Raw genomic sequence first — 24,512 nt, 5'->3', positions numbered from 1 at the left:
AATACCCCTTTAAGCTTCAGAATATTTTTTTTTTCACTGCAGAAAATTGGGAAGCTTTGCAAATGGAAAGATGCATCAATGAAGCTCCTGTACAGGATCTACATGTTTATCTTTAAACATGGAGAAGGTGATTTTAATCATATTATTCCTTGGATTTTCACATATCCAGCAACTGTGCCATATGGAGCAATACGATTGTTTATTGTTGTGTTCCAACCAATGAAATGACATGACCTGCTTGAACAATACAAAGCGTGTTTTGTATGGTCATTGAATGACATCACATCCAGTACCTGCTGTACCAGGATATCTCCAATTCTGTTGATGACAAAGTTCCCGTCGTTGCCCTCCCTGGACTCCTGTTTCCTCTCCCGAAGGTTGTAAAAGAAGCTCTTGTGACTCTCCAGCAGCTCATCAAGGCAGGGGAAGATTCTGTCCACTGTGCTGTGGTCCATCTGCAGCTCCTCCTTCATCCCTTTCCGGAATACCTCAGACATAATGAACAGGGTCTGGATATGATGCAGTTCCGTCTGCATGAGCTCTGCAAGGCAGTAAAAACAACAACAGGATAGTACAGCAATCCTAAAATAACCTAGACCCCCATAGATGTCCCAAATGACAGCAGACTGCAAGTACACAGTGTCCACTCAATAATTGGCTTACATAATAGGACAATAAGTAACCTGAATGGCACAAATGCATAGTCAAAAGAAATGGACTGAAGTGCACCTCAATACACAAGTCCATAGAATAGGCTGCAAAGCAGGTGGGTTGAGATGCCCTCCAAAATGAATAGTCCTGAAGTGCACCTACACTTGTCCAATGCGTTAGCGCACATTACTGCAACACAATGGTGGGATTGGACCATACAAGATTCTTCCTGAGTGTAATCACCACACAATAATTAGACAATTGGCTATGAGATGGCTATAAAATATATGTTTGTTGTCATGTAAAGGTCTACTAAAACTGTATAATCATCTACTGAAAAGTGACAAGTCAAGGTGTTTGTTACCTAAAAACAATACACACCATCTTTATACACCCCACCAATGGAGTGAATACCTTAGGACCAGGGATGTGCAGTCAGGGGAGGCAGGTGAGGCAGAGCAAAAAAAAAAGAAAAAAAAATCATCAAGCTTTGAGGGTCGTAGATTAGTGACCTGGGATCTCAGAGACTCCAAATTGGGGGGTAAAGAGATACCCGATACCCGACACAGTCCTACCCTACCACTGCTCAAAATTGGGGCTCCTGCCACCTATGGTTCCAAAGATACAGGGCTCCTTGTGCAGCCTGTCAGAAGCTGCATATCGAGCAGGCAGTTTAAATACAAGCTCGCAAATGCTGTTTGCAGCAGACAGAGGATGAGCCCACAGTGCCTCTCACTTCTTGTCAGAGGCACTGAGCTCAATGAACAGCTTGGAGCCTTGGACTAAGGATGAGCTCAGGCATGTTCGCATGCTCCATGTGCAGAGCCCACCAGGAAGTCGGCGCAGAACTGCGCTAATCACAGGCAGTGAGACATTGCCCCGATCACTGCCTGTGATTAGCGCAGTGCTGCGCCTACTTCCTGGTGGGATCTGCACATGGACCATGCGAACACGCCTGAGCTCATCCCTACCTTGGACCAATGGTAAAGTGCCATTGGCCCAAGCTGTCCAATAAAAATGCTGCAGTGGAGGCAGGCCTCTCACTGCAGTGTCATAGAAGGGGGTGCGTCTAAAATACACATGCCCCCTTACAGCCCAGCCCTCTTAACTACAAGGAAAAAACATGGGTTTTACGGTATAAGGTTTACCCATAATCCCATGGTTTTCTCTCACAAGAGGGAGAATATGCTGCTGCTGAAAAGGTACTTTTTAAATCAAGCTAAATGATATATTATTATGCTATATGTTATAACATAATAATTTATTATTTATCTATTTACTGTGAAATTACTGGTTTGAAGTTATAACTTCAAACTTCAGTAATATGCCCGTTAAGCCACTTGCTTGAGTACAGTTTTTGAAAATGCAGTAAATTACCTTAAAAACATTATATAATAATTTGTATATTACTTACTTATGGTAATTAACCACTTGCCACCCTGGCCAAGTCTGACACTTCTCTCCTACATGTAAAAGTCATCATTGTTTTGCTAGAAAATTACTCAGAACCCCCATACATGATATATACATTTTTAAGCAGACACCCTAGGGAATAAAATGGTGGTCATTGCAACTTTTTATGTTGCACAGTATTTGCGCAGCAATTATTCAAACAAGTTTTTTATGATAAAAAGTTTCATGAATAAAAAAAATACCCTAAAGTTGGGACGATTTTTTTCTTGTGGAATGGCACCAAAGTTCAGTACTTTGTAACTCTAAACATGTAACCTGTAAAAAATTTAAAAGTGTTGCCTATGGGGATTTTTTAAGGATGTCTCGTGATAGAATTACTGCTCTCACTAGAACGTTTGTGGCGTATGTAACATGTGTGTATCTGGCTCTGATACTAGCCAGTGCCTCACCAGCCACTGCCATGCATTAGCCCACTTACTTGGAAACACCACAAAGCACCCACAAAAAATGGTCAATTTCTAGCAGTGCACCAAATCGCAACAGACGTAACATCAGTGCGTTTCCCTGCATTGTGCTGTGGTGAATTGAACTTTTCCATTAACAAGGTGGATTGGTTGCCATTTACAATGCAGCAAATGCACATTACGTGTGATTGTGGGAAGCAGCATTTTGAATATTTTATAACAGGGTTAATACTCATTTGGGCTAAGTGGATATCTAAATAGCAAGTGACTGATCAGTGACTCATCTATACTGATATTATGACAGCTTTTCTGGCACTTTTTGTTTACATCATTACATGAATCAGTATTTATTGCTAGAAAATTTCTTAGAAACTTTTTTTAAGCCGAGGCCCTAGAGAATAAAATGGTGGGTTTTGCAATTTTTTTATGTCACGTTATTTGCGCAGCGGTTTTTCAAACACAATTTTACCCATTTTTCAATTTTAATGCAAAAAAACAAAACAAAAAAGACATAACCCAAATTTGTAGTAAAATATAAAAGATGATGTTCCCCCGAGTAAATAGAGACCAAACAGGTCACGACTTAAAACTGTGCATACTCCCATGCAACCACGACAAACTAACTTTTACTATTCATATTTCAACATTTTACAACCCAGAAGTGATGTGACATCTTCACTCTCCAGGTTACTAGATCATAGAGCCCAACAAAGCTGATCTGGTCTTTGCTAGGCTCTATGATCATCCTGTTGAAGCACTGGCTGGTCTGTCGGGACTACCGGTACAGCTGCAAAAGGTGGTGGGGACATAGCTAGTTAGCCACTAGAATTGCTATTAGAAGAGAGCCGACTGCTGGCTCTAAAAAGTTATACTGGGGTGCTGCCTTCAGCTGTGGGCATCATCTCAGTATAACTACTGAAATGCCAGCGACATACAGGTACATCGCTGGAGCTGAAATGGTTACAGAGCTTAATAGCTCCAGCTATTGAGAGTGATTCAACCTTTACTGGACAACTTCATCTGGCCTTTCAACCAAAGAAAGCTAACCTTGAGGCAAGCTGCTATTGTGATATTGCCTTTATAGATAACACATAGTGCTCTGGAAATCCTTTTTTATGTATTAAATGTTGATTGTATTTTCATGGATTGTATACAAACACCATAGTAAAAAAAAAAACACATAAAAAACTTCAATTTGACATCTAAAAATTAAAGTAAAATAGACCAAGGTCCAATACAGTTTGCCTTTAACAACTTCTTGATTCTTTCCCCATTTGGAGGCCCTACATGGCATGATAGTTGTAAGCCATATCTTATCTGGGTGCATCGCTTGTAACTTGGGACATGTTTGACAGCCCGAAGTGATACATTTTTGGTAAATGAATAACTTGATCTGTGCAATCAAGCTGTGCAAATCCTAAAAAAACGGCCTTCAGATGGACTGGGGACATAGCAGAAATGCCGCTGGCACTGGACTGTGCTTGACCTGCACAGAACCTCTTCTATCAGGACTCAGGATTTCCTGTTTTGGTCTCCAGACGATTATCTGAAGGTAAAAGCATAGAAACTCTGCAATCTTCTGTTTACATTCCACCAATGGAAAGAAATCATTTGACAAAGAACTGTAAACACTGCCGAATAGACTCTGAAAATGACTCTTTGAAGAACATAAACAGGAACCAACCCTGGAGAGTTTGGAAAAATGGATTTCCTTAACCGATCTAGCACAGGAACCGCTTAAAGGGTCAAATTCATAATTATTAAACGAAATATAAAACTTGTCATGTATTAACCATCTAGCAATTGCAGTTGGATGAGACACCTGCTAAAGCTGACCGAAGGCAACAAATAAAAAAATAATTTCTGCAGGGCCACAAAAGACCTGGTTGTGCTTAACACAATCCATCCCTTTGCTTAGAAACCACCCACTCCAACCAATTATTTCTTTATTTGCTTCATTCAAAATGTACAGAAGTAGGATTATGAGCCCTCTTTGACCATCATCCAGGAAAATTATGCCTCCTCACACTCTCTTCTTAAAGTGATAATAAACCCTTACATTAGCCCACAGAAGTGACTGGCATACACAGTGAATGTGATGAATTACATCCTCTGACATACGCTGTACCTGTTTATCTGCAGCCCCCTCCCCTCCACAGTTTTACAAAGTACACATTTCAGATGGTATTTCTAAGTTTCCAGGAGGCAGGGGGTAGTGTGTCGATATCACACACTACACAGCAGAGAGCTCAGTGTATTCTGAGACCTGAGTGGAGGGAAAGGACACACCCCTCCTTACACAGCCTGAGAAATATGCATATCTAAGACTGTTCATCACCTGCTGTGTGCTAGAGGGGAATGACTGCCTTGTGTCTGGAAAAAGTCAAAAGTGTCTCATGCAGAGGAAGGAGAGATCAGCCAGGATCCACAATAGGGTGGAATAGAAGTAAAACTAAACATAACAGCTACACTTGTATAAAAGCACAAGGCCTGTGTGACATCACATAAACTATAACAAGTCTGTGATTCTACAAAACTACTCACCGTAGATAACATCTTGCCTTTTAATCACATCTTTATCCTGTTTATTGCAGAAGGAGGAATCCACAACTAAACTCCATGACTCTGCTTCAAACTCTAGAGCGTCGCTGCTGAAGTCACTCCATAGGGCCGCATCCACAACATCTTGGCAAAATAATAAGGACATACAGTCACCCATTTTATACGAGTCATCCGGGTCTCTGCAGTCATTTCACAGCTGTGTTACTTTTACTTGCTGCCTGGTTTGTCTGTCACTCAAACTATTATAGTTAGGTTAAGTGATTTTGGCTAAATGAACCCAAGCATGCTTGTGTGATCATGTAAACTCTACTCTGGAGGAAGAGGTTAAAGTGATTGTAAAGGCTTAGTTTAAAAAACAAACAAAAAAAACCCATTATATTATATATATATATATATATATATATATATATAAAATTATTATTATTAATAAATATGTCATACTTACCTGCTCTGTGCAATGGTGCACAGAGCAGTCTTGATTCTCCTTGTCTTGGGTCCCCCCGTCAGCACTCTTGGCTCTTCCCACCATCCAAGTGTCCACATAGCAAGCCACATGCTATGGAGGCACTTGTGTCGGCTCAATCCTGAGCTGCACTGTGTGCGTCTATTGACACACATAGTGCAGTTCAGTCCCACCCTCTGCTCACAGGATTTGATAGACATCAACAGGAGCAAATGGACCTTGCTGCTGCCAAGCCTCCTGTGAGAGAGGGGAGAGAAGGGCAACGCTGCTGCCGATTTAAGTGGGGCTGGGGGGCAGCTGACATAGAATGTTTTTTTTTAATATTCATGCAAAGGTAAAAAAACTTTTACTATTTCAACCACTTTATTACAAATACCTCAATGAACTCCATGACATACTGTTTAATAAGTGAAAGTTAACAGTGAAAGATGGTCTTTGCCATCTATGATGTGTTTTCTGTCTGTTGTTTACCTCTGCACTTGGCATATTCCTTTGTTTCGGCCTTCCTGTTCAGTGCCAATTGGTCCATTCCTAGTCAGTGTTAGACTGGCCATAAATTATACAATTTTCTTGTACAATTTTGCTTCAGATTTATGAAAACTATATAATATGAGTCAAACCTAAATAGTTTCAATTTGTATGTAATCAGGCAGGCCCTTGCACTACATAGTTGAAGATAAATCTAAAGGGAATTGAAAAATATTGTATAATCTATGGCTAGCGTTAGCCATGGCAGGAACAAGGTAGAGAGAGAGTTATTGTCTTTGTAGACTTTAAAAGACTGGAAAACGTCCTCTGTACTGCACTTTACTGAAGTAAATTTTAATTGCACTCAACTTCTATGTTTTTGTGAGTATATTTTGACTAAAGCTGGATACACACTATACAACTTTTGTTGTTCAATTTCCTTTAGATTTACCTTTAACTATATAGTGCTAGGGCCTGCCTGATTGCATACACATTGAAGGTGTTTAGGTTTGACCTCATATTATATGGTTTTCGTAAATCTAAAGAAAATTGTATAGTGTGTATCCAGCTTAAATTTCAATTTTAGATTTGAGCAGGTTCCAAAAAAACAGCTTTGGTGAATTATATAAAAAAAAAAAAAAGAAAACAAACCAATAAAAAATACATGTTAAGAATAATTGTAATTCAACCTTCAATAGGAAAAGCATCCATCGATGGAGGGGTCCCCACGTTTTGTAACAGTTCATCTGACTGAGACCTGGATCTAGAGCCACTTGTATCACCATCAGATTCCAATGACTGATCCAATCGCCTACAAATTGATAAAGAACATGGTTAGATTTGCTCTCTTAAATCCCTGTGATGACTACAATGTAAAATGTTACTACAATTTCCAATAGAAACATTACTGTGGAAAAAAGTGTATTATATACAATTGAGTCTGATCATGACATGGGCTTCAGCACTATGATTTGTGTTTGAAGTTTTATAAAAGAATTAAAAGGTCCTTTTTTAAATCAAAATACAATCCTAAAGTCATCTTATTCTCGCCACAACACATATTTGTGAATATACATATGTTTTGGTGTGTTGAATTAGTCAAAACTAGGTCAGGTAAGTTTAACTACTACAACATCTGGTCTACAACTTGAGCTACCACTTCAGTGATACCTTCTTGACTCAGTCTGGATTTTCGCTGCAAAACTTCACAGAAACGGCTCTCCTAAAACTCACTAATGGCTTACTATCTGCAAAAAAATAATGGTCACTACTTCGTTCTCTTAAGCCTCATACACACAATTAGAATATCGGACAAATGACCGTCTATTTTTTTTTGCCATTTTTTTTGGACAAAAACTGTAGTTTGTGTTCACGTACAATAAAAATTTTCTAGCTTGCACCTTTCGATTTTTGTTGTCCGAACAGTCAGAATCCGCTGTCGAAAGTACCATACTAACGATCAGAAAATTGACCCACCATGCCTCAAATGGAAATTTTCAGACGATTTTCTTATGTATACAGGACTTTACTCTTAGCCCTCTCTGCTGCCTTTGATACAGTTGACCACCTCCTGTTTAAAAAAACTAAATTCTCTTGGCTTTTATGACTGTGCTCTTGGCTGGTTCTCCTCTTACCTAATACCACAAGGTTGCGTCGCAAACCCCTTTTACTTCAATGGGCGAATTTGGCAAATGATACTGCTTGCCAAAATCTGTAGAAGTTAAACATTGCTTTGCATTGCAACCACAGCAATGTGTGCCGAGTGGCCACCATGTTCCTTTGAAGATAAGCAGACAGGGGCAATAAAAACATGTCCAAACCATGCCTTGTCTGACTGTTATGCTTATAGCCCAGCTCTCTTAGTCACAAACTAAGTCGTTTTATTCAAGGGGTGAGCAGAGCCTGGTGGAAACTGAGAGAATAGCTCTCTATCAGGTTGAGAAGAATGGGTGTAGATCACACGGGACTGACTATCAGTCAGTGTTGCAGATTGGTATGGTGTGGGCAGAGGAAAAAAATTAGTTTCCAGAGGTCCGTGCCCAGTTTGGAAAATATAACAAGTAACACAATTTCCAAAATATGGGCATTGTAATATTTGGGTAATGACATCACCACTATCCCTAGCCCCCTTTTTTTATTTAGCTGAATAGGGCTGCAAACTATAAATTCTGGATAAACCTCCTACATACTGCCATACACTATTTCTAGCAAACTTTGCAAAAAAAACAGGGATTTTTACATGCATTTCAAAACCTGTTTAAGCTGGCCAGCTGAATCAAAGTAATACCTCTCTGGCCAGTCCCTACTCTGCTCTACAAAATGCAAATTCTCTGGAGAATATAAGTTGTAGAAGAGGTACAAGGTTCAGGTCTAGTCTCTACAGAAAGCTATCGCATACATGATGGCTTCCCAGCCCAGACATGTCCCACTGTGAGTACTAGAGTACCTCTGTTGCCAGCTCAGAGTTGGTCTTCACTACTGCCAGTTTCCTAATCTGAGAAATTCCATTAACATGTTCCCAACCGGCGCACGACGATGTACGTCGGCAGAACGGCACGGGCAGGCATATTGGCGTACAGGTACGTCCATTTCTATATGTCGCCCTGCCATCACATGCGCGCCGCTGGTGGCGTGCTCGTGTGCTGGTCAGGACCCCCGTGAGTCCGGTCGCGGGTCCCGTGGACTCTAGCGCCGCGGGGATACCCGCGATCGTCTCACGGGGAGGCTGAACGGGGAGATGCTGTTTTAAACAGCATCTCCCCGTTCTGCCTAGCAACAAGTGACGCTGATCTCTGCTCCATGTGATTGGAACAGAGATCAGTGTTCACTGACACAAAGCCCAGCCCCCACAGTTAGTAACATGCCCCTAGCAACACTTAACCCCCTACACTGCCACCCCCTGGTTAACCCCTTCACTGCCAGTGTCATTTACACAGGAATCAGTGCATTTGTATAGCACCGATTGCTGTATAAATGACAATGGTCCCAAAAAATGTGTCAAAAATGTCCGATGTGTCCGCCATAATGTCGCAGTCACAATAAAAATCGCTGATCGCCGCCATTACTAGTAAAAAAAAAAAAAAGATTAATAAAAATGCCAGAAAACTATCCCCTATTTTGTAAACGCTATAACTTTTGCGCAAACCAATAAATAATCACTTATTGTGATTTTTTTTCACCAAAAATACATAGAAGACTACGTATCAGCCTAAACTGAGGGAAAAAAAATGTTTTTTATATATTTTTGTGGGATATTTATTATAACAAAAAGTAAAAAATAATGTGTTTTTTTCAAAATTGTTGCTCTATTTTTGTTTATAGCGCAAAAAATAAAAACCGCAGGGGTGATCAAATACCACCAAAAGAAATCTCTATTTGTGGGAAAAAAAGGACGTAAATTTTGTTTGGGAGCCACGTTGCACGACCACACAATTGTCAGTTAAAGCGACGCAGTTCCGAATAGTAAAAAGTGGTCTGGTCTTAAGCCAGCAAAATGGTCCGGTCTGAAAGTGGTTAATTATAGGAATCTGTCACTGCCATAGCTACACATTCTTAAACCAGCGGTAGTTATAACTAACTGAATATGTTACCAGAGTTGATAATGTTACCAAAAGTGGAGCAAATGGCTTCCTAAACTAAGCACAGGTAGATCTAAAGAAAAGAACTACCTGAAAAGTGTAGTAAGTGCTTTACTGAATTTCGCTGAGGGTATTAACACACCATCACTTGTAACACATTAAAATATGTTTATTCGTCATTACAGCATAGTGGGTGGTGCTACACTTTCCTTTTTTTACCTCATTGGCCAACTGTAAAATCTGAACCACAGATTTGTACAAATACATGGTCCAAGAGCTTTTTGCCCCTCAACAGTGCAAGATATGGAAACAATCTAAGATTAGTCGACAAGTAATTATGAAGCGGACCAAAATGAGGGAAAAAAAACCTTATCCAATCATATATAATATAATGTTTAAGGTCTACTTTCTCTTTGCCATTGGAAAATTCTCTTTCACGTTACTCCTCCTGTTCCTATACTGCCCTCTTATACTGTTCGCACTCGCCACCTGCAAATACCCCCCATTGTCAACCCCCTGCACCTTCCCTGTATAAACTACCCACTGCCGCATCCTGCGCACTTTTCTGACTGTTTTTCCCCAATAGGCCATTTATTTAGCATTTTTTGTAATATCCCCAACATCGCCCGCTCTGGAATGGCCACACTTTTACTAGTGTATAAAAAATAAAAGGAAATACATGATATGTGGCTCACAGAATCAGATTCCCTGTTTGTCTTTTTAATTTTGTTTCTTTTTAATTTCCTGCAATTTTTAATTTGCTCAGTTCATTATCATTTTTACCAGTGTGTAATAATTTTAATATATCAATGTCACAGACCTGTCCATGGTCGGCACAGGCACACTCCTGGACAAGGGATGGGATGACTGTGCAGTATCTTTCTTTCCAGAGGAAAAGCCAACAGACACAGAAGTCGCTGGAGGCATTGCTGAAGGAACAGGCTGAGGAATGTCCTTGAATGAGGAATCTGATAACAGTGCAGAAACAATAATATAATAAATAACACTACACTTGTAAAAGTCGAGACTGTATTTGTATATTTGTATTCTCTGAAAATGCATGCTGGGATATGGCTTGTACATCAATCTAATTTTGTATTTCGATAAAGTTTTATGAACATTAAAGAGGACCTTCGATCTTAGGGGCAAGGTCCGCTTACTGAAGGTGCCCCTGCTCTCTCCCTAAAACTCTGCATAAAAAGTACCAGTGGTGGTAAAATAGTTAGATAATAAACTCACCTTTCCTTGACTTCAGTTGTACAGAGGGTGACGTCACCCTCCTGCTAACAAGATCCTGATCCTTGGACTACTCTCTTCTCTACCTCCTCTCTTACATAGCGGACCCTCAGTTATGAGATATACTGTACATACTTACAGTACATTGGTCCAAGCTGGACCAATGAAGCATTTAATTAAGACCATACCTGGAGTTCAACATTAAAGGGGTTGTAAAGGTTCACCTTAATGCATCCTGTGCATTAAGGTGAAAAAACATCCGACAATATCGGCCCCCTCAGCCCCCCATTTCACTTACCTGAGCCTGTTCACCTGCTGCACTCGCCCCCGTTGTTCTCTTCGCCGCCCAGCCTGGCCATTGATTGGGTAGAGTGGATGGATTGAAAGCAGCGCAGCCATTGGCTCGCGCTGCTGTCAATCACATCCAATGATGTGGTGCACCGGGGAGCGAGGCTGAGTGATACAGTGAGCGGCTATAGCTGATGGCCGTATCACGGAAGCGCGCCCACAAGAACTAACCACCATGCGAGAGAGCTCACATGGAGGTGGTTAGTTCTTGCGGGGAGGAGCTGAGAGTGACGCCAAGGGACCCCAGAAGACCAGGTTTGGGGCCACTCTGTGCAAAATGAGCTGCACAGTGGAGGTAAGTATAACATGTTTGTTTTTTTGTTTTTTTTAATTGTCTTTACAACCCCTTTATAGAAAAGTTTGACTTTTTCAGAAAAACCGTGCACATAATTCTGACCCTACTATATAGCAACACAATGGGGTATTTCCCTTGCTCAACAGACTGCAGTATGACTCTGAACCAATCAAAGGAACAAAAACAAGAATGAATGATAAAAGGTAGAAATGTACCTACTTGAAATGACTGCTGGTTTGTATTTTGTATTGTACCGGTCCTGAAATTTCTGTTAGAAGGAAAGAAAGAAAAAATAAATAAATGGTGCATTCATTTGGCTGGTGGCCTAATAAAGGGAAGAGCAGTGTTGATACCATATCATATAATTTGTTTAATCTAATGGCTGATACATTACAAATGGCAATTTTTTTTTATAAATGTCCTAATAAAAACTGCACGAGGAATTTGTGATCTACAAATATTTACATGTGCAAACCCAATTGTTTTTTGTGCTTTGTGTTGTCAGGATGAAATATAAGTCATGAGCCAGAGATGAAAAGGTGCCACATCATGCCACCCACCCCCATGGAGCCTTTTGAAGGCTTGGCACAAATGGAATGCGTCTCCTGAGCCGGATGTAGCAATATATGCTATGGGACAGTGGCATCAGTAACCTGGAACAAGCATATAGCCTGTGAAATCTGAAAAAAAAAAAGTACTTCCATACTGCATGCTGGTTTCAGGTCAGTGATTTACCAAGATGTGGAGCTAAAACTTAGGTGACAGTCAGGAGCAATGACAGCTTTCAGATTTTCCTTCTACGTGGGTTCACACCAACATATTGAGATGTAAAGGAAACATCCAAATAATTAATTTATATCACCTTTGTACATGCTGGAGCAGAATCCTTGCATGCCTTGTGCACATTCACATTACAATCTGAAAAGAAGGGAAATTCCTATTAAACGAGAATAAACAGGACTAAAATGCCTACAGTTGGAAGCCAATGAAGGAAATATGCAGTTGTGTTTTGACCAGCAGTCACTATCCACACATCATTTACTTTAGCAGGCCCCCATTGTGCACAGCTATGGAACACCTAGTGACATGGGCACATTGGGTTCAACAAACATCACTCGTCAAATGCACACAGACCATGAACCATCAGTAAAAATACCCTAAATGAGGCTGTGTGTTTTAACATCAGTAACCGCAATATATTTAGTTTACCAAATTAAATGTGTAAGGTTTAAAGCCAATTTTCGGAGGCTGTGGTTACAATTAGGTGACCATGAGAAAAACAAGCAATCATTGGTTTTATCAACTACACAAACACAGGTGTAGCTGGAAAGCTTGTGAATAGCTTGTCACAAGGATCAGACTGTCCCCTCTGTCTGGTTGAATGTAAAGTACCACTTGTATACACACAGGTGGCCTTGGTTACTGTTCATTCTATTTACACGAGGTGTGTGGCAAGGATGCATTTTACCTTGGGACTGTAATACTGGTTAAATATTTAATGGTACAGAACCATTTAAGAGTAAACTAGTCTTAAATTGGTTATCACAAGTAAATAAAACAAGTGAAAAAAACAATGCAATCAGGAAAGTAAAAAAAAAAAAGAAAATATGCAGCTAGTGGGGAGCTCTAAACCAGTGGTTCTCAACCTCAGTCCTCAAGTACCCCCAACGGGCCATGTTTTCAGGTTTTCCTTTACTTTGCACAGCTGCTTTAAATCAATATCAATGACATGGTATTGATAAGAGCTATTTTATCTAAGGGAAGTTCCCAAAGCATGGTCCAACTTCCCAAAACACAGCCCGTTGGGGGTATTTGAGAACTGAGGTTGAGAACCACTGCTCTAAACAATGCTGATTTTGACACAAAACAATTGTTCCATATTCATTATTCCTCTGTGAATCATCATCGTTGTTATTATTATTTTTATAATTATACAGGATTTATATACTGTAGCGCCAACATTATCAAAGTTTGCTCAGAGAGCAAATATGTCAACCAGTCTTTGGACTGACATGTAAAGCCCAACCTCGAGTATTTTTTTTTTTTAAATGTCTCCCTGGAGGTAAAAAAATTAATTAAAAAAAATATAGAGCTCTGACTGCAATACTTACATTTGCTCCAGAGATGTCCCCTGCAGTAAATCTTTAGCACCCCAAGATGTCCTCAGTCTTCCAAGTTGAATGGCTGCCAGTATCACTCAACCCAAAGACTGAAGAAAAACTGAGTGCAGGGTGCTTTGGCCCCTGAGCACGGCACCCTGCACTCACTGCATCCATCACTCACGACAACCCTCAGCCAGGACTGACTGCCCTGGGCACAGTGGTATTATGTGAGGTGGGGGAGGAGCACCGCAAGGAATTTGGAGTGTGGGGGATTTGTGTTGGGAGGGTGAATGTGGAGGGTGGCAGGGGATAAGAATTGTTCTATGTGGGGAAATTATGGGGTTGGTATAAATGGTGATTTGGAAGGATCTGTGTCGGGGGGGGGGGGGTATTTCAGGAGTTTGTGCTAGAAGAGGTTATATGGTAGTGGGTGGGGGGTGGGATTGTGCTACGAAATGAATTTTATTTATTTATTTTGGGGGTGGGGGTTGTGCTAGTAGGGGTGATTGGGGGGGCATTTGTACTAGGAGAGGAAATGGGGATTTGTGCTAGGAGGGTGAATTGGGGAATTGGCGGGAGAATTTGTGCTGGGAGAGGGTATTTGGAGTGAAGGAAGAGGATTTGTGCTTGGAAGGGGACATTTGAGGGTTAGAACACTTGTGCTAGAAGGGCTGATCTTTTCTTTTTTTGGGGGTAGGGGTAGATTTAGAGGCAGAGAGGATATGAGCTTGGAGGAGAGGGGAGGCAAAGATTTGTGCTAGTAGCAGGGATTTCGGCAGAGGGTAGATTTGTACTGGGATTTATGCTTGGGGGGTAAGCATGCAAATAAGTGCTCAATTAGATTTTTTGGGGGAGGGGGTATTTTGCTGGAATACAATGCTTATGCATTTGATGGGGGGGGGGATCCCAGTTTGATATGTTTGCCTTGGGCTCCAGATTACCTTGTCCTGGCACTACCCTCAGCTTCAAAAAGAAGAAGAAAATAGATCGATTATGATACATATCACATAACTGACCACAAGCCCACAAAAAAACATATCAACATGGCACTCACTGAAGTATACAGTGGGGGGATTTACTAAAACTGTTGCACTTAGAATCTGGTGCAGCTGTGAATATTAACCAATCATCTTCTAACTTCAGCTTGTTCGACTGAGCTCAGATTCTGTGTGCACCAGTTTTAGTAAATCCCCTCCAGTATGTCTGGAATGGAGACTTATCTCACATCTATGGATACACCTTTAGATGCCACTGAATGATACAGCCATCCAGTGTCCACATACAGTTGTGTGAAAAAGTATTTGCTCCTTTTCTGATTTTTTTTTTTTTGCATATTTATCACACTTAAATGACTAAGATCATCAAACAAAATGTTATCATTACACAAAAATAACCCGAATAAATACAAAATGCAGTTTTTAAATGATGGTTTCATTTATTAAGGGAAAAAAGCTGTCCAAACCTGCCTGGCTTTATGTGAAAAAGTAATTGTGCGCTAAACCTAATAATTGGTTGTCTCACACTTGGCGGAGACAACTGCTATCAAGCATTTGCGATAACTGCTAATGAGTCTTTCACATTGCTGTGGAGGAATTTTGGCCTCTTCTTTGCAGAATTGTTTTAATTCAGCCACATTGGAGGGTTTTCCAGTATGAACGGCCTGTGTAAGGTCATGGTACAGCATCTCAATTGGATTTAAGTTCGGACTTTGGCTAGGCCACTCCAAAACCTAAATTTTGTTTTGTATGAACCATTTGAAGGTGGACTTGCTGTTGTGTTTCGTATCATTGTCCTGCTGTATAACCCAAGTGCATTTGAGCTTGAGGTCATGAACTGATGGCTGGACATTCTCCTTTAGGATTTTCTGGCACAGCTCAGAATTCATGGTTCCATCAATTATGGTAAGTCGTCCAGGTCCTGAAGCTGCAAAGCAGCCCCAGACCATCACGCTACCACCACCATGTCTGACTGTTGGTATGATGTTCTTGTTATGAAATGCTGTATTCGTTTTATGCCAGATGTAACGGGACACACACCTTCCAAAAAGTTAAATTGTTGTCTCATCAGTCCACAGAATATTTGCCTAAAAGTCTTGGGGATAATCGAGATGTTTTTTGGTAAATGTGAGATGAGCCTTTGTGTTCTTTTTGGTCAGCAGTGGCTTTGGCCTTGGAACTCTCCCATTGATGCCATTTTTGCCCAGTCTCTTTCTTATTATTGAATCATGAACACTGATATTACCTGAAGCAAGTGAGGCCTGGAGTTCTTTAGATGTTTTTCTGGATTTTTTTATGACCTCCTGGATGAGTCGTCATGCTCTTGGAGTAATTTTTGTAGGCCACTTAAAATCAGACACTAACAGCGCTAAATGTATTAATCTAAAACACTTCAGACCTCACCTGTAGGTCATAAAAAAAATAAAAATCAATTGTATCACTAATCGAAATAAGTGATCTGTGTTAAAGCACCACTGATTGCATTATAAGCATTACACTGATCACATGCTAACAATAGTCCATAATTAAAGGTGATAGCGGTAGAAGTGTCAGCAGAGAGGTGCAATCCACCGTAGAGATCAATTTCACCAACAAGGATTAACAGTCCTGCACCGTCACCATATCCACCTTTGTGCAATTCCCCATGGCTAGCAGCTGCTGTAGGTGTGTGAGGAGTAATCTCTTCATGGTAATTTTTTAAAAGAATACTCCATAGAGCGCTGGGATCAAGTGTATTTTTAGTATTCCTGAATTTTGTTTAGTTACATTCTGTAGGCCGGCCACTCCTGGAAAGGTTCACCACTGTTCCAAGTTATGTCCATTTTTGGTTAATGGCCCTCCCCAAGGTTCACTGGAGTTCAGAAGCCTTAGACATGGTTTTGAACCCCTTCCTAGACCAATACATGTGCATTACTTTGTTTCTAATCTGTTCTTGAATTTTTTTTAGATTGTGGCATGATGTGTGGCTTTTTGTGATCTGTTAGCGTGCTTCACTTTGTCAGACAGCTTCTATTTATGTGATTTCTTGATTCAACATGTGGCAAGTGAAATTTAACTCAGCTTTTCAAAAAAAATTTGGTTAATCACAGTTCATTCATGATTCAGCATGGGAAGGGGCAATTACTTTTCACATAAAGCCAGGCAGGTTTGAACAGCTTTTTTCCCTTAATTAATTAAAAACGTCATCTTGGATTTACTCGGGTTATCTTTGTGTATTATTAAAATCAGGAAGGGGGCAAATACTTTTTCACACAACTGTATAAGTGAATATTACTTTGAGTTTGCTGATCCTTTAAGCCCTAACGTTAAATGTATGATATCTTGTGCACTGGTACTTACTGGAACATTGAAATGACTCTTTCCCCAGAAGGGCTTTCTCACATACCAAACATGGAACTACACCAGAGAATGTACCCAGTACAAACTGGTGGCGATTCACCTTCTCTTTTGTATCCTTTGTTTTGGTCTTCAAGAGAATTGACATATGAAAGACAAGAAAGCAACAGTTAGCCACAGCAAAACAGCACAATTAGGCCTCTTACACACGGTACTTATGTTTGAGCATCAGAATTTCTGGATGTAATTTCAGGCGTTTGTGGTACACGTATTAGTGCACATTCATGCACAAAATACATTCCTTATTGCAAAATCGATGACAATTCAAAATATTTATGCTCATAGGCGCATATACGCTTGTATTTGAGTGAACCAGTGCAAAATACTGACTGAGAAAGCACATTTTTTTCTATTTATTTTTTTTACTCAAGAATACGCAGTGCCTGTTTATGCAAAAACAATGGGCTGCATTTTAGACCATTTTAGACCAGTTAAAAAAAAAACACTGTACTGAGCTTTTTCAATCTGCAGTGTGCAAGAGGCCTAAAACAGACAGCAGCATATTTTCCGACATAGCACACTACAGCACATGGTGGTGCATTGCTATGCATTATGTTGTGGTGAAACACATGTGCATTGCCTTAGCAGGGTCTCCAAACTATGGCCCTCCAGTTGTTCAGGAAATACAATTCCCATCATGTCTGCGAATGTCATAGTTTTGCAATGCCTCACAGGACATGTAGTTTCAAAAGAAATGGCACAATAACGCATGGAATGAGCATTAATGCATGCGCTACAGCAACGCACTGCATAACAAAGGTGTGTTTCAGGCCTTACTTCGTCATTTCAGCTCTTACTTTGAAAAGTGTTACAGAAGGTGAAGCTACTATATTATTTTTATATAGGATTTATATAACGGTTTGCGCATTGCTTTACAACATGAGGGCAGACAGTACAGTTACAATAAAATTTCATTTAATACAGGGGAAATCAAATGCCCTGCTCGTTAGAGATTATATAAATAATAATATCATTATACGTTATACTGTATATCACATTTATAAATATTAACTGTATTGTTGATAACAGCAATCACAGCATAATCATGTTGCAGAGTCATATGACATTAGCTGTAATTTTATTATCCTCTAATGCTTGTAATTATAGACAATAATTAAATTCATTTCTCTTAAGACTTATAACACTGTTACTTTTAATATAATGCCCCTGTAAAATGTTATGACCAAATGTAACATTTAATATCTTACATACAAAGATAAAAGGAAAATACAAATTAGAAAACAGTGTACCAATCAGCATAATGTAGATAAATAACCCATTATGTCTCAACAAACAATACATTTAGGTCCCATTCACACTTGCGAATGGGACAGTTTGCGATTTGCCTCCTATTGCTTTCAATGTTGCTTTCTGCCAACAGCTAATCGCAGGGAACCCCTGCTGGGTCCCCAGCATCTATTTGCCAATTAGAGTAATCTGTCAGCTCTGACATGAAGAAGCAAAGCCTTGCTCCTATACCAAGATGGCCACCTTCAAACAGAGACACAGTATGGAACATGGTAAGGATAAAACACTAATGGGGATAAGATCCAATTGCCAGGGGCACACAGGGAGTACTGGTGACCCTTTGTGTGCCTTTTTTTCTCCAAATTTAGAGTAATCTTTAAAGTGAATGTACAGCCCACTTATCATTTTCTTAGATCTTCACATAAAAATTTGCCGTTTCATATACATAATTTTCCCAAAACATGCCAGTGTTATAAAGCATTATTACGGTGTACAGTCTGCAATGATATCTGTACATGGGGCAGCCATATTGCTCATTACATACGCAGGATTAGCTTCTCTGCCTCTTTTAAACTTGTACCTACAGGTAAGCCTAATAAGTCTATAAGTACAGTGAATATTTCCTAAACATGCACCGCTTAGGAGATATTCAGATGTGTAGCAGCTGGTGATGTCATGGACACATACGCTCTGAATAGACATCTTTTTAAGAGTGCTGTGTGCACGACTGTGACGTCATCACGGTTCGGCCATTCAAATGGCTGGAGCATGTAAACCCAGAAGTAAGAACGGGCGAAAATGGAATCCCGCTAGAGGGATCTATTTTATAGGCAAATCTGTCATAATGTACTAGTATACAGTGCATACTAGCACATTATGACATTAACCTGCAGGGGACAATTTTTTTATTTTACAGTTTACTACCACTTTAAATCTAAAACTATAACAGTACAGTTTTATATTTTACTTGTACTATGGTTGTACAGACACACACCAAGACCAATTTGAAAGGGAAGCCAATTGCCTGCCAGGTCACTAGCAAAATCACAAAGGAAAAATATTTATTAGTGGGGAAAACAAACTCCAAAGAAACAGTTGTGAGTTGTGGTAGGATACATTGGCACTGGCCGGGGTACATTGCTTTAAAGCCAAATGAGTTAGGCATTCATTGACATGCAAGTTTGTAGAAGGCTTCATGCACACTGGTTTGTTGAAAATGTTTCTCCAGACAGGAGAAAATCAGTGTCAAAAGCTCACCTAAGCTGCATTTTTTTTCAACCAGTTTATTTGATTTTAGTAGTTTACCAGTATTTGGTGTTTGGGAGTTTATTTAATTGGCTAGAATTTTAATGCACTCTGTCCATTGCAATGAATAAATGCTGAAGTGATAAACTTGTTTTTATGCCCAAAAGTTCCTCTCCTGGACACAATTCTTCTGCATTCAGGAGAAGAGCTTTGACTGCCTCTAAACTCTGCTGCTGCTAAACTCTGGTAAAAGCCTATGTGTGCATGGGCAGATAGGCTTTTTTATTGAGTTGTTTTCTGAGGTTTTGGCAAAAAAAAAAAAAAAAACACCAAAAGCTCCTAAACGCAAGTTTAACAGCAGCAGTATGCAAGAGGCCTAAAAGTGTCAAAAAGTCACAGTTGCTTAGAAAATAAATATTCGCACTTATGGACTAATATTAACAGTAGAGGGCAATGTTCACCTTGGTTTTATTCCTCGTACTGCTCATCCTGCTCCTCAGGAAGCTGAAAGTCCGGCTCACTTTGTTTTTCTCAGCTTCAGGTTTTGTAGGTGTCATGTATCTGTCCCATTCCTCCTCTTCAATCCTGAAAAATAGCATTGTAGTTAATGTTCTGTGAGACGTAAAATATGGCCAAATATACACACATACCAGCACACTCACACAGGTGGCCATGAGCAACAGAAACCTATTACCCAGGTTTTTATGACTCTCATAATTTTCAGGTAATTGGGCATTCTTTCCAAGTGTTTGCACTTTGAAAAGTATCAGATATCTTTTAGACAAACATTTGATAACATTTCTTAAAAAGCATTGTCTGCACAGACTGACTTTCCAACAGATTGAAAGCCATTTTGAACAAGATCTGTAACCCCTAATAATTTTATAACTTGTATGCTGCTTGTCAATTATTTGACAATTCTTTCCAAAATGTGGCTATGAGTAGCCATACTCTCACTCAACACACTCATTACCTTTCATACTCTTGATGTAGAAACCAAAGTACTTTTTTGAAATCCATACAAAATTCCAATGGACTGAAGTTGTCCATAGATAGAGATCGCTCACAATTGCATGCATGATACTAATGTCTTTTGTCCTGGGCCAGTTTCTTCCTAAACAGAAATGTCCCAGGTACACTAGTTAGGTCTATTTCAGGCAATTGAAGATGTAGGGTGAGCTACGCAGTCTCAGCTCAGGACAAACATTAGCAATCAGGCAAGTTTTTTTTTTAAAGTTATTATTAGTGATGAGCTTTGACTCAAACATTGGCTGTTCGCCCGTTCGTCGAAAACCGAACATTATGGGGCGTTTGCGCCAAATTCGAGCGGCGCGCAACGCCCCATAATGCACTGCGGAATACTGCATTGCAGTATGATGATTGGCCAGAGCATGTACCATGACCCGTATGCTTTGGCCAATCACAGCGCCCCCTCAGCTAAGAGAGCCATAATTGGCGAAATGCAGGGTGCCTTTCGCCAATCATGGCTCAGGGGGACTAAGTCCATGCCCCACATTATATAAGACCGCCTGCACGGTGGCCTCGCGTAGAGAGTCTCATTTAGATTGAGCAGGCAGGCATATTATTCAGTTAGTTTTTTTTTTTATTACACTGCATACAGTTTAGCTATCTCACTGCAAGCTGTATATCTATTACATACACTGCAGCTATCTGAATTACCTGCCTGCACTATATGTATCCGCTGCATACAGTTTAGCTATATCTCACTGCAGGCTGTTCCTGGTGTACTGTTTCTAATATACTTAGAATATACCTAGAGTATACTAATATACTCTAATATTCAGTATAAAGTACTGTGCACCCATAGTGCAGTTGCTACTACTTTTCTGGTAGTGTACACAATACAGTACACCCATAGTTATTACACTTCTGTTGGTGTACACAGTACTGTGCACCCCTTGTGCAGTTGCTACTGCTTTCTTGGTGGTGTACACAATACATACAGTGCACCCATAGTTGTTATTACACTTTTGTTGGTGTACACAGTACCGTGGTCCCCTAGTAAAGTTGCTACTACTTTACTGGTGGTGTACACAATACATTCAGTGTACCCATAGTTGTTATTACACTTCTGTTGGTGTACACAGCACTGTGCACCCCTAGTGAAGTTGATACTACTTTCCTGATGGTGTACACAGTACACAATACAGTGTAGTGTGGTTTTGCTAAACAAAATTTACAGCATGTCCGGAAGGCCATCAAGGAGAGGCAGACGTTTACAGGCCACTAAAAGAGGGCAAGCAGCCTCTGTGTCTACAGTCGCTAGTGCTGGTCGTGGACACGGTGCATCCTCAGCATGTGGCCATGGGGGGCGCTTGTCCTTTTTTTCTGCCGCTGGCCATGTCATTGAGTCACAACATGTAGAAGAGTTGGTGGAATGGATAACAAAGCCCTCCTCATCCTTTGTCATCCAGGCTCAGAGTAGTTTGTCTGCCAAGGCAGCTGCCAAAGCGGCCTATTCTATTGGTTCCATGTCAACAGTCACTCCTTCCCTAGCCCCACTATTATGCACGGAGGAGTCCCCCGAACTATTCGACCACAGTGTCGGGTGCATGCTGCAAGAGGATGTGCAGAGATTTCAAGGCTCCGATGATGGTACCCAGGTTGAGGAAGGGAGTCACGTGAGCTTAGAGAGGGAGTGCCCAAGAAGGTCAAGAAACTGGTAGTCATGTTCCCTGAGCTGCATCATACTGCCAAGTTTGCTCCAGTGATGAGGAGGGAAGGGATACTGAGGTCACTGACCCTACTTGGGTGCCTGATAGAGAGGAGAAGGCAGGATGCCCTCCAGGGGGCAGCCACCCTATGCCCTTTGCATCACACCGCAGAGCTAAGCATGTGCAGGGCGCTGCTGACTCCCCACATATTTTAAAAAGTTCTTTGGTGTGGGCCTTTTTTGACATGTGTGCAGCAGATTGCACCATTGCTGTTTGCAACATATGTCTGAAGCTTATCAAGCGTGACCAAAACAGCAGCCGCTTGGGCACCACATGCTTGACCAGACATATGACAACCTCCCATGCAGTCCGTTGGCAACAGAACTTAAAAGACCCACATCAAAGAATAAGGCAGACCTCTCCTTGCTCCTCATCAGCTGTGATCTCCAACCCCACTAAACCTGCACCGAGAGAAATGAAGGTATATAAATAGGTGTCCCAGGTACTAGCAGTACATCAACATTGGATTTTCGCAGGTAAATTTCCCTACCCCAGTTTCTAAACCGTCAAAAGAAATTCGGTCCCAACCATCCACATGCTCAGCGTCTGAATGCTAGCTTGGCCAATTTGCTAGCACTGCAACTGCTGCCTTTTCAGCTGGTAGACTCTGCCCCCTTTCGTGAATTTGTGTAATGTGCGGTACCTCAGTGGCAGGTTCTGAAATGCCATTTCTTTTCACGGAAGGCCATTCCGGCTCTCTACCAGCATGTGGAAGGCAATGTCTTGGCCTCATTGGACAGGGGGGTCAGCAGTAAGGTGCATATTACTGCTGACTCATGATCCAGCAGGCATGGACAGGGACATTACCTTTCTTTCACGACACACTGGGTAACTTTGCTGGCAACTGGGAAGGATGCAGGACAGGGTTGTGGTGTCCAGGATTCCACTTCGCAGGGTCCAACGGCCAGAGGCCACATTACAGGTAAAACCTCACAGGACCTTGAGTCTTCTTTGCGAGGCTTGGGTACCATTTTTCTAAGCATATAAAGCCTGTGTCAAATGGATTGGATCAGTCAATCCCTTGATTCATTTAGCCGTTTGTGGGACTAGAGACCTGGAGCTCAGAGAGCTCAAACAACTGTGCCATCCACCTTGCAGACACTGGTAAAAAACTGAAGTACTTCCTGTATGGGAGGGGTTATATAGGGGATCTCTTCCTGTCTAAAGACATTTGGTCTACTATTGCCCATTAACCTGGAGTTGAAGTATAACTAAGCAGGTAATGAATATTAGCCTACCTTTGTGTCCCATGATGTATGAAAAAGAAAAGGGATGCTAGCGTGGCGGTATTATACACAGTAGTAAGTGGCAAGTGTGTCCTATTACGGATAGGCAGTGCACATGTGTCGGGACAGTCTAGAGACCGTTACTCAATATGCAGGCAACAGTATTAGTGTGTGCATGAAACAGCGTGTGGCGATGAATATTCTTGTGAACGAAGGCATAAAATCCACTAATATCTACAGAAGACTACAAGCACAGTACAGTGATGAGACTCTCAGCCGCAGTAAAACATTTCAATGGTGTAAACATTTCAAATATGGCCGTACGTCTGTCAGTGACAATCCCAGCCACGGTGGTTCCCAGCCTTCAGCCCATAGAGGCATTGCCACACCCTCCTTACAGCTCGGACCTCGCATCAAGTGATTTCCACCGTTTTGGACCCCTAAATGAGTTCTTCATAGGTCAGCATTTCAGCACTGATGCCTGAAGTGAAGCAGGCTGTCCTAGAATGGTTTAGGCGTACTGACAAATCTTTCTATGCCAAAGATTTCCAGGCTTTTGGTAAATGCTGGGATAAGTCTATAAATATAGCAGGGGAGTAGGTCATAAAACAAATGCAGTTCCCACTCGTTGAAATTTGTTCTTTCATATAAACTCAAAAGTCCCCGTTTGACTTGACCAACCCTCCTATCTTTCAAGCACTCCTACAGCAGCAAAATAATGATAGGGCAAATTCCACTAACTCAGTTAAACAGCAACAGAAGTTGAGTGACACTGTATATATGGTATAGGCTTTTGATGCACAGTATGAAACAGCATGCAGGGATGACTTGTCACATCACGATTATATCCTATATTTGACACCACAATAAACATCTGTGTTGTTATCGTTCATGACTACTATTTCTGGAATTCCCATTATGTAAGAAATACCTTTGTATTTAAGTCACTTCTATTCATCGGTTATACAATGGAAAATACCAAGACAGATTTGTGGTCAGGCTAATTTTTTTTTTTTTTTTTTTAATACTTAAAAAATGAAACACAGTGAAGGACATATTAGGCTTTATTTGTGAGTACAGACTGCA

The 24,512-nt window shown here is 40.8% G+C and overlaps 1 protein-coding gene across 5 annotated transcripts in view; it reads right to left on the bottom strand.

The window, feature by feature from the left end:
* The window catches only part of ARHGEF28 (Rho guanine nucleotide exchange factor 28), a 367,072-nt gene that overhangs the window by 57,900 nt on the left and 284,660 nt on the right, over positions 1-24,512 (bottom strand). For all 5 annotated transcript variants that reach the window (XM_077462520.1, XM_077462516.1, XM_077462518.1 and 2 more), the window contains 8 exons: positions 19,927-20,050; positions 16,916-17,042; positions 12,341-12,396; positions 11,698-11,746; positions 10,420-10,567; positions 6,711-6,832; positions 5,073-5,213; positions 294-541 (listed from right to left, as the gene is read on the bottom strand). In XM_077462520.1, coding sequence (XP_077318646.1) covers positions 294-541; positions 5,073-5,213; positions 6,711-6,832; positions 10,420-10,567; positions 11,698-11,746; positions 12,341-12,396; positions 16,916-17,042; positions 19,927-20,050 — 1,015 coding nt within the window. The remainder of the gene's footprint in view (positions 1-293; positions 542-5,072; positions 5,214-6,710; positions 6,833-10,419; positions 10,568-11,697; positions 11,747-12,340; positions 12,397-16,915; positions 17,043-19,926; positions 20,051-24,512) is intronic.

Source organism: Lithobates pipiens, unplaced genomic scaffold (assembly GCF_037356315.1).
Source record: "Lithobates pipiens isolate NorthernLeopardFrog02 unplaced genomic scaffold, aLitPip1_a1.2 Scaffold_3, whole genome shotgun sequence".
In the NCBI taxonomy this organism is placed as follows: domain Eukaryota; kingdom Metazoa; phylum Chordata; class Amphibia; order Anura; family Ranidae; genus Lithobates; species Lithobates pipiens.
The sequence above is the reverse complement of the archived record's forward strand: the minus strand, read 5'-3'. Positions and strand labels throughout refer to the sequence as shown.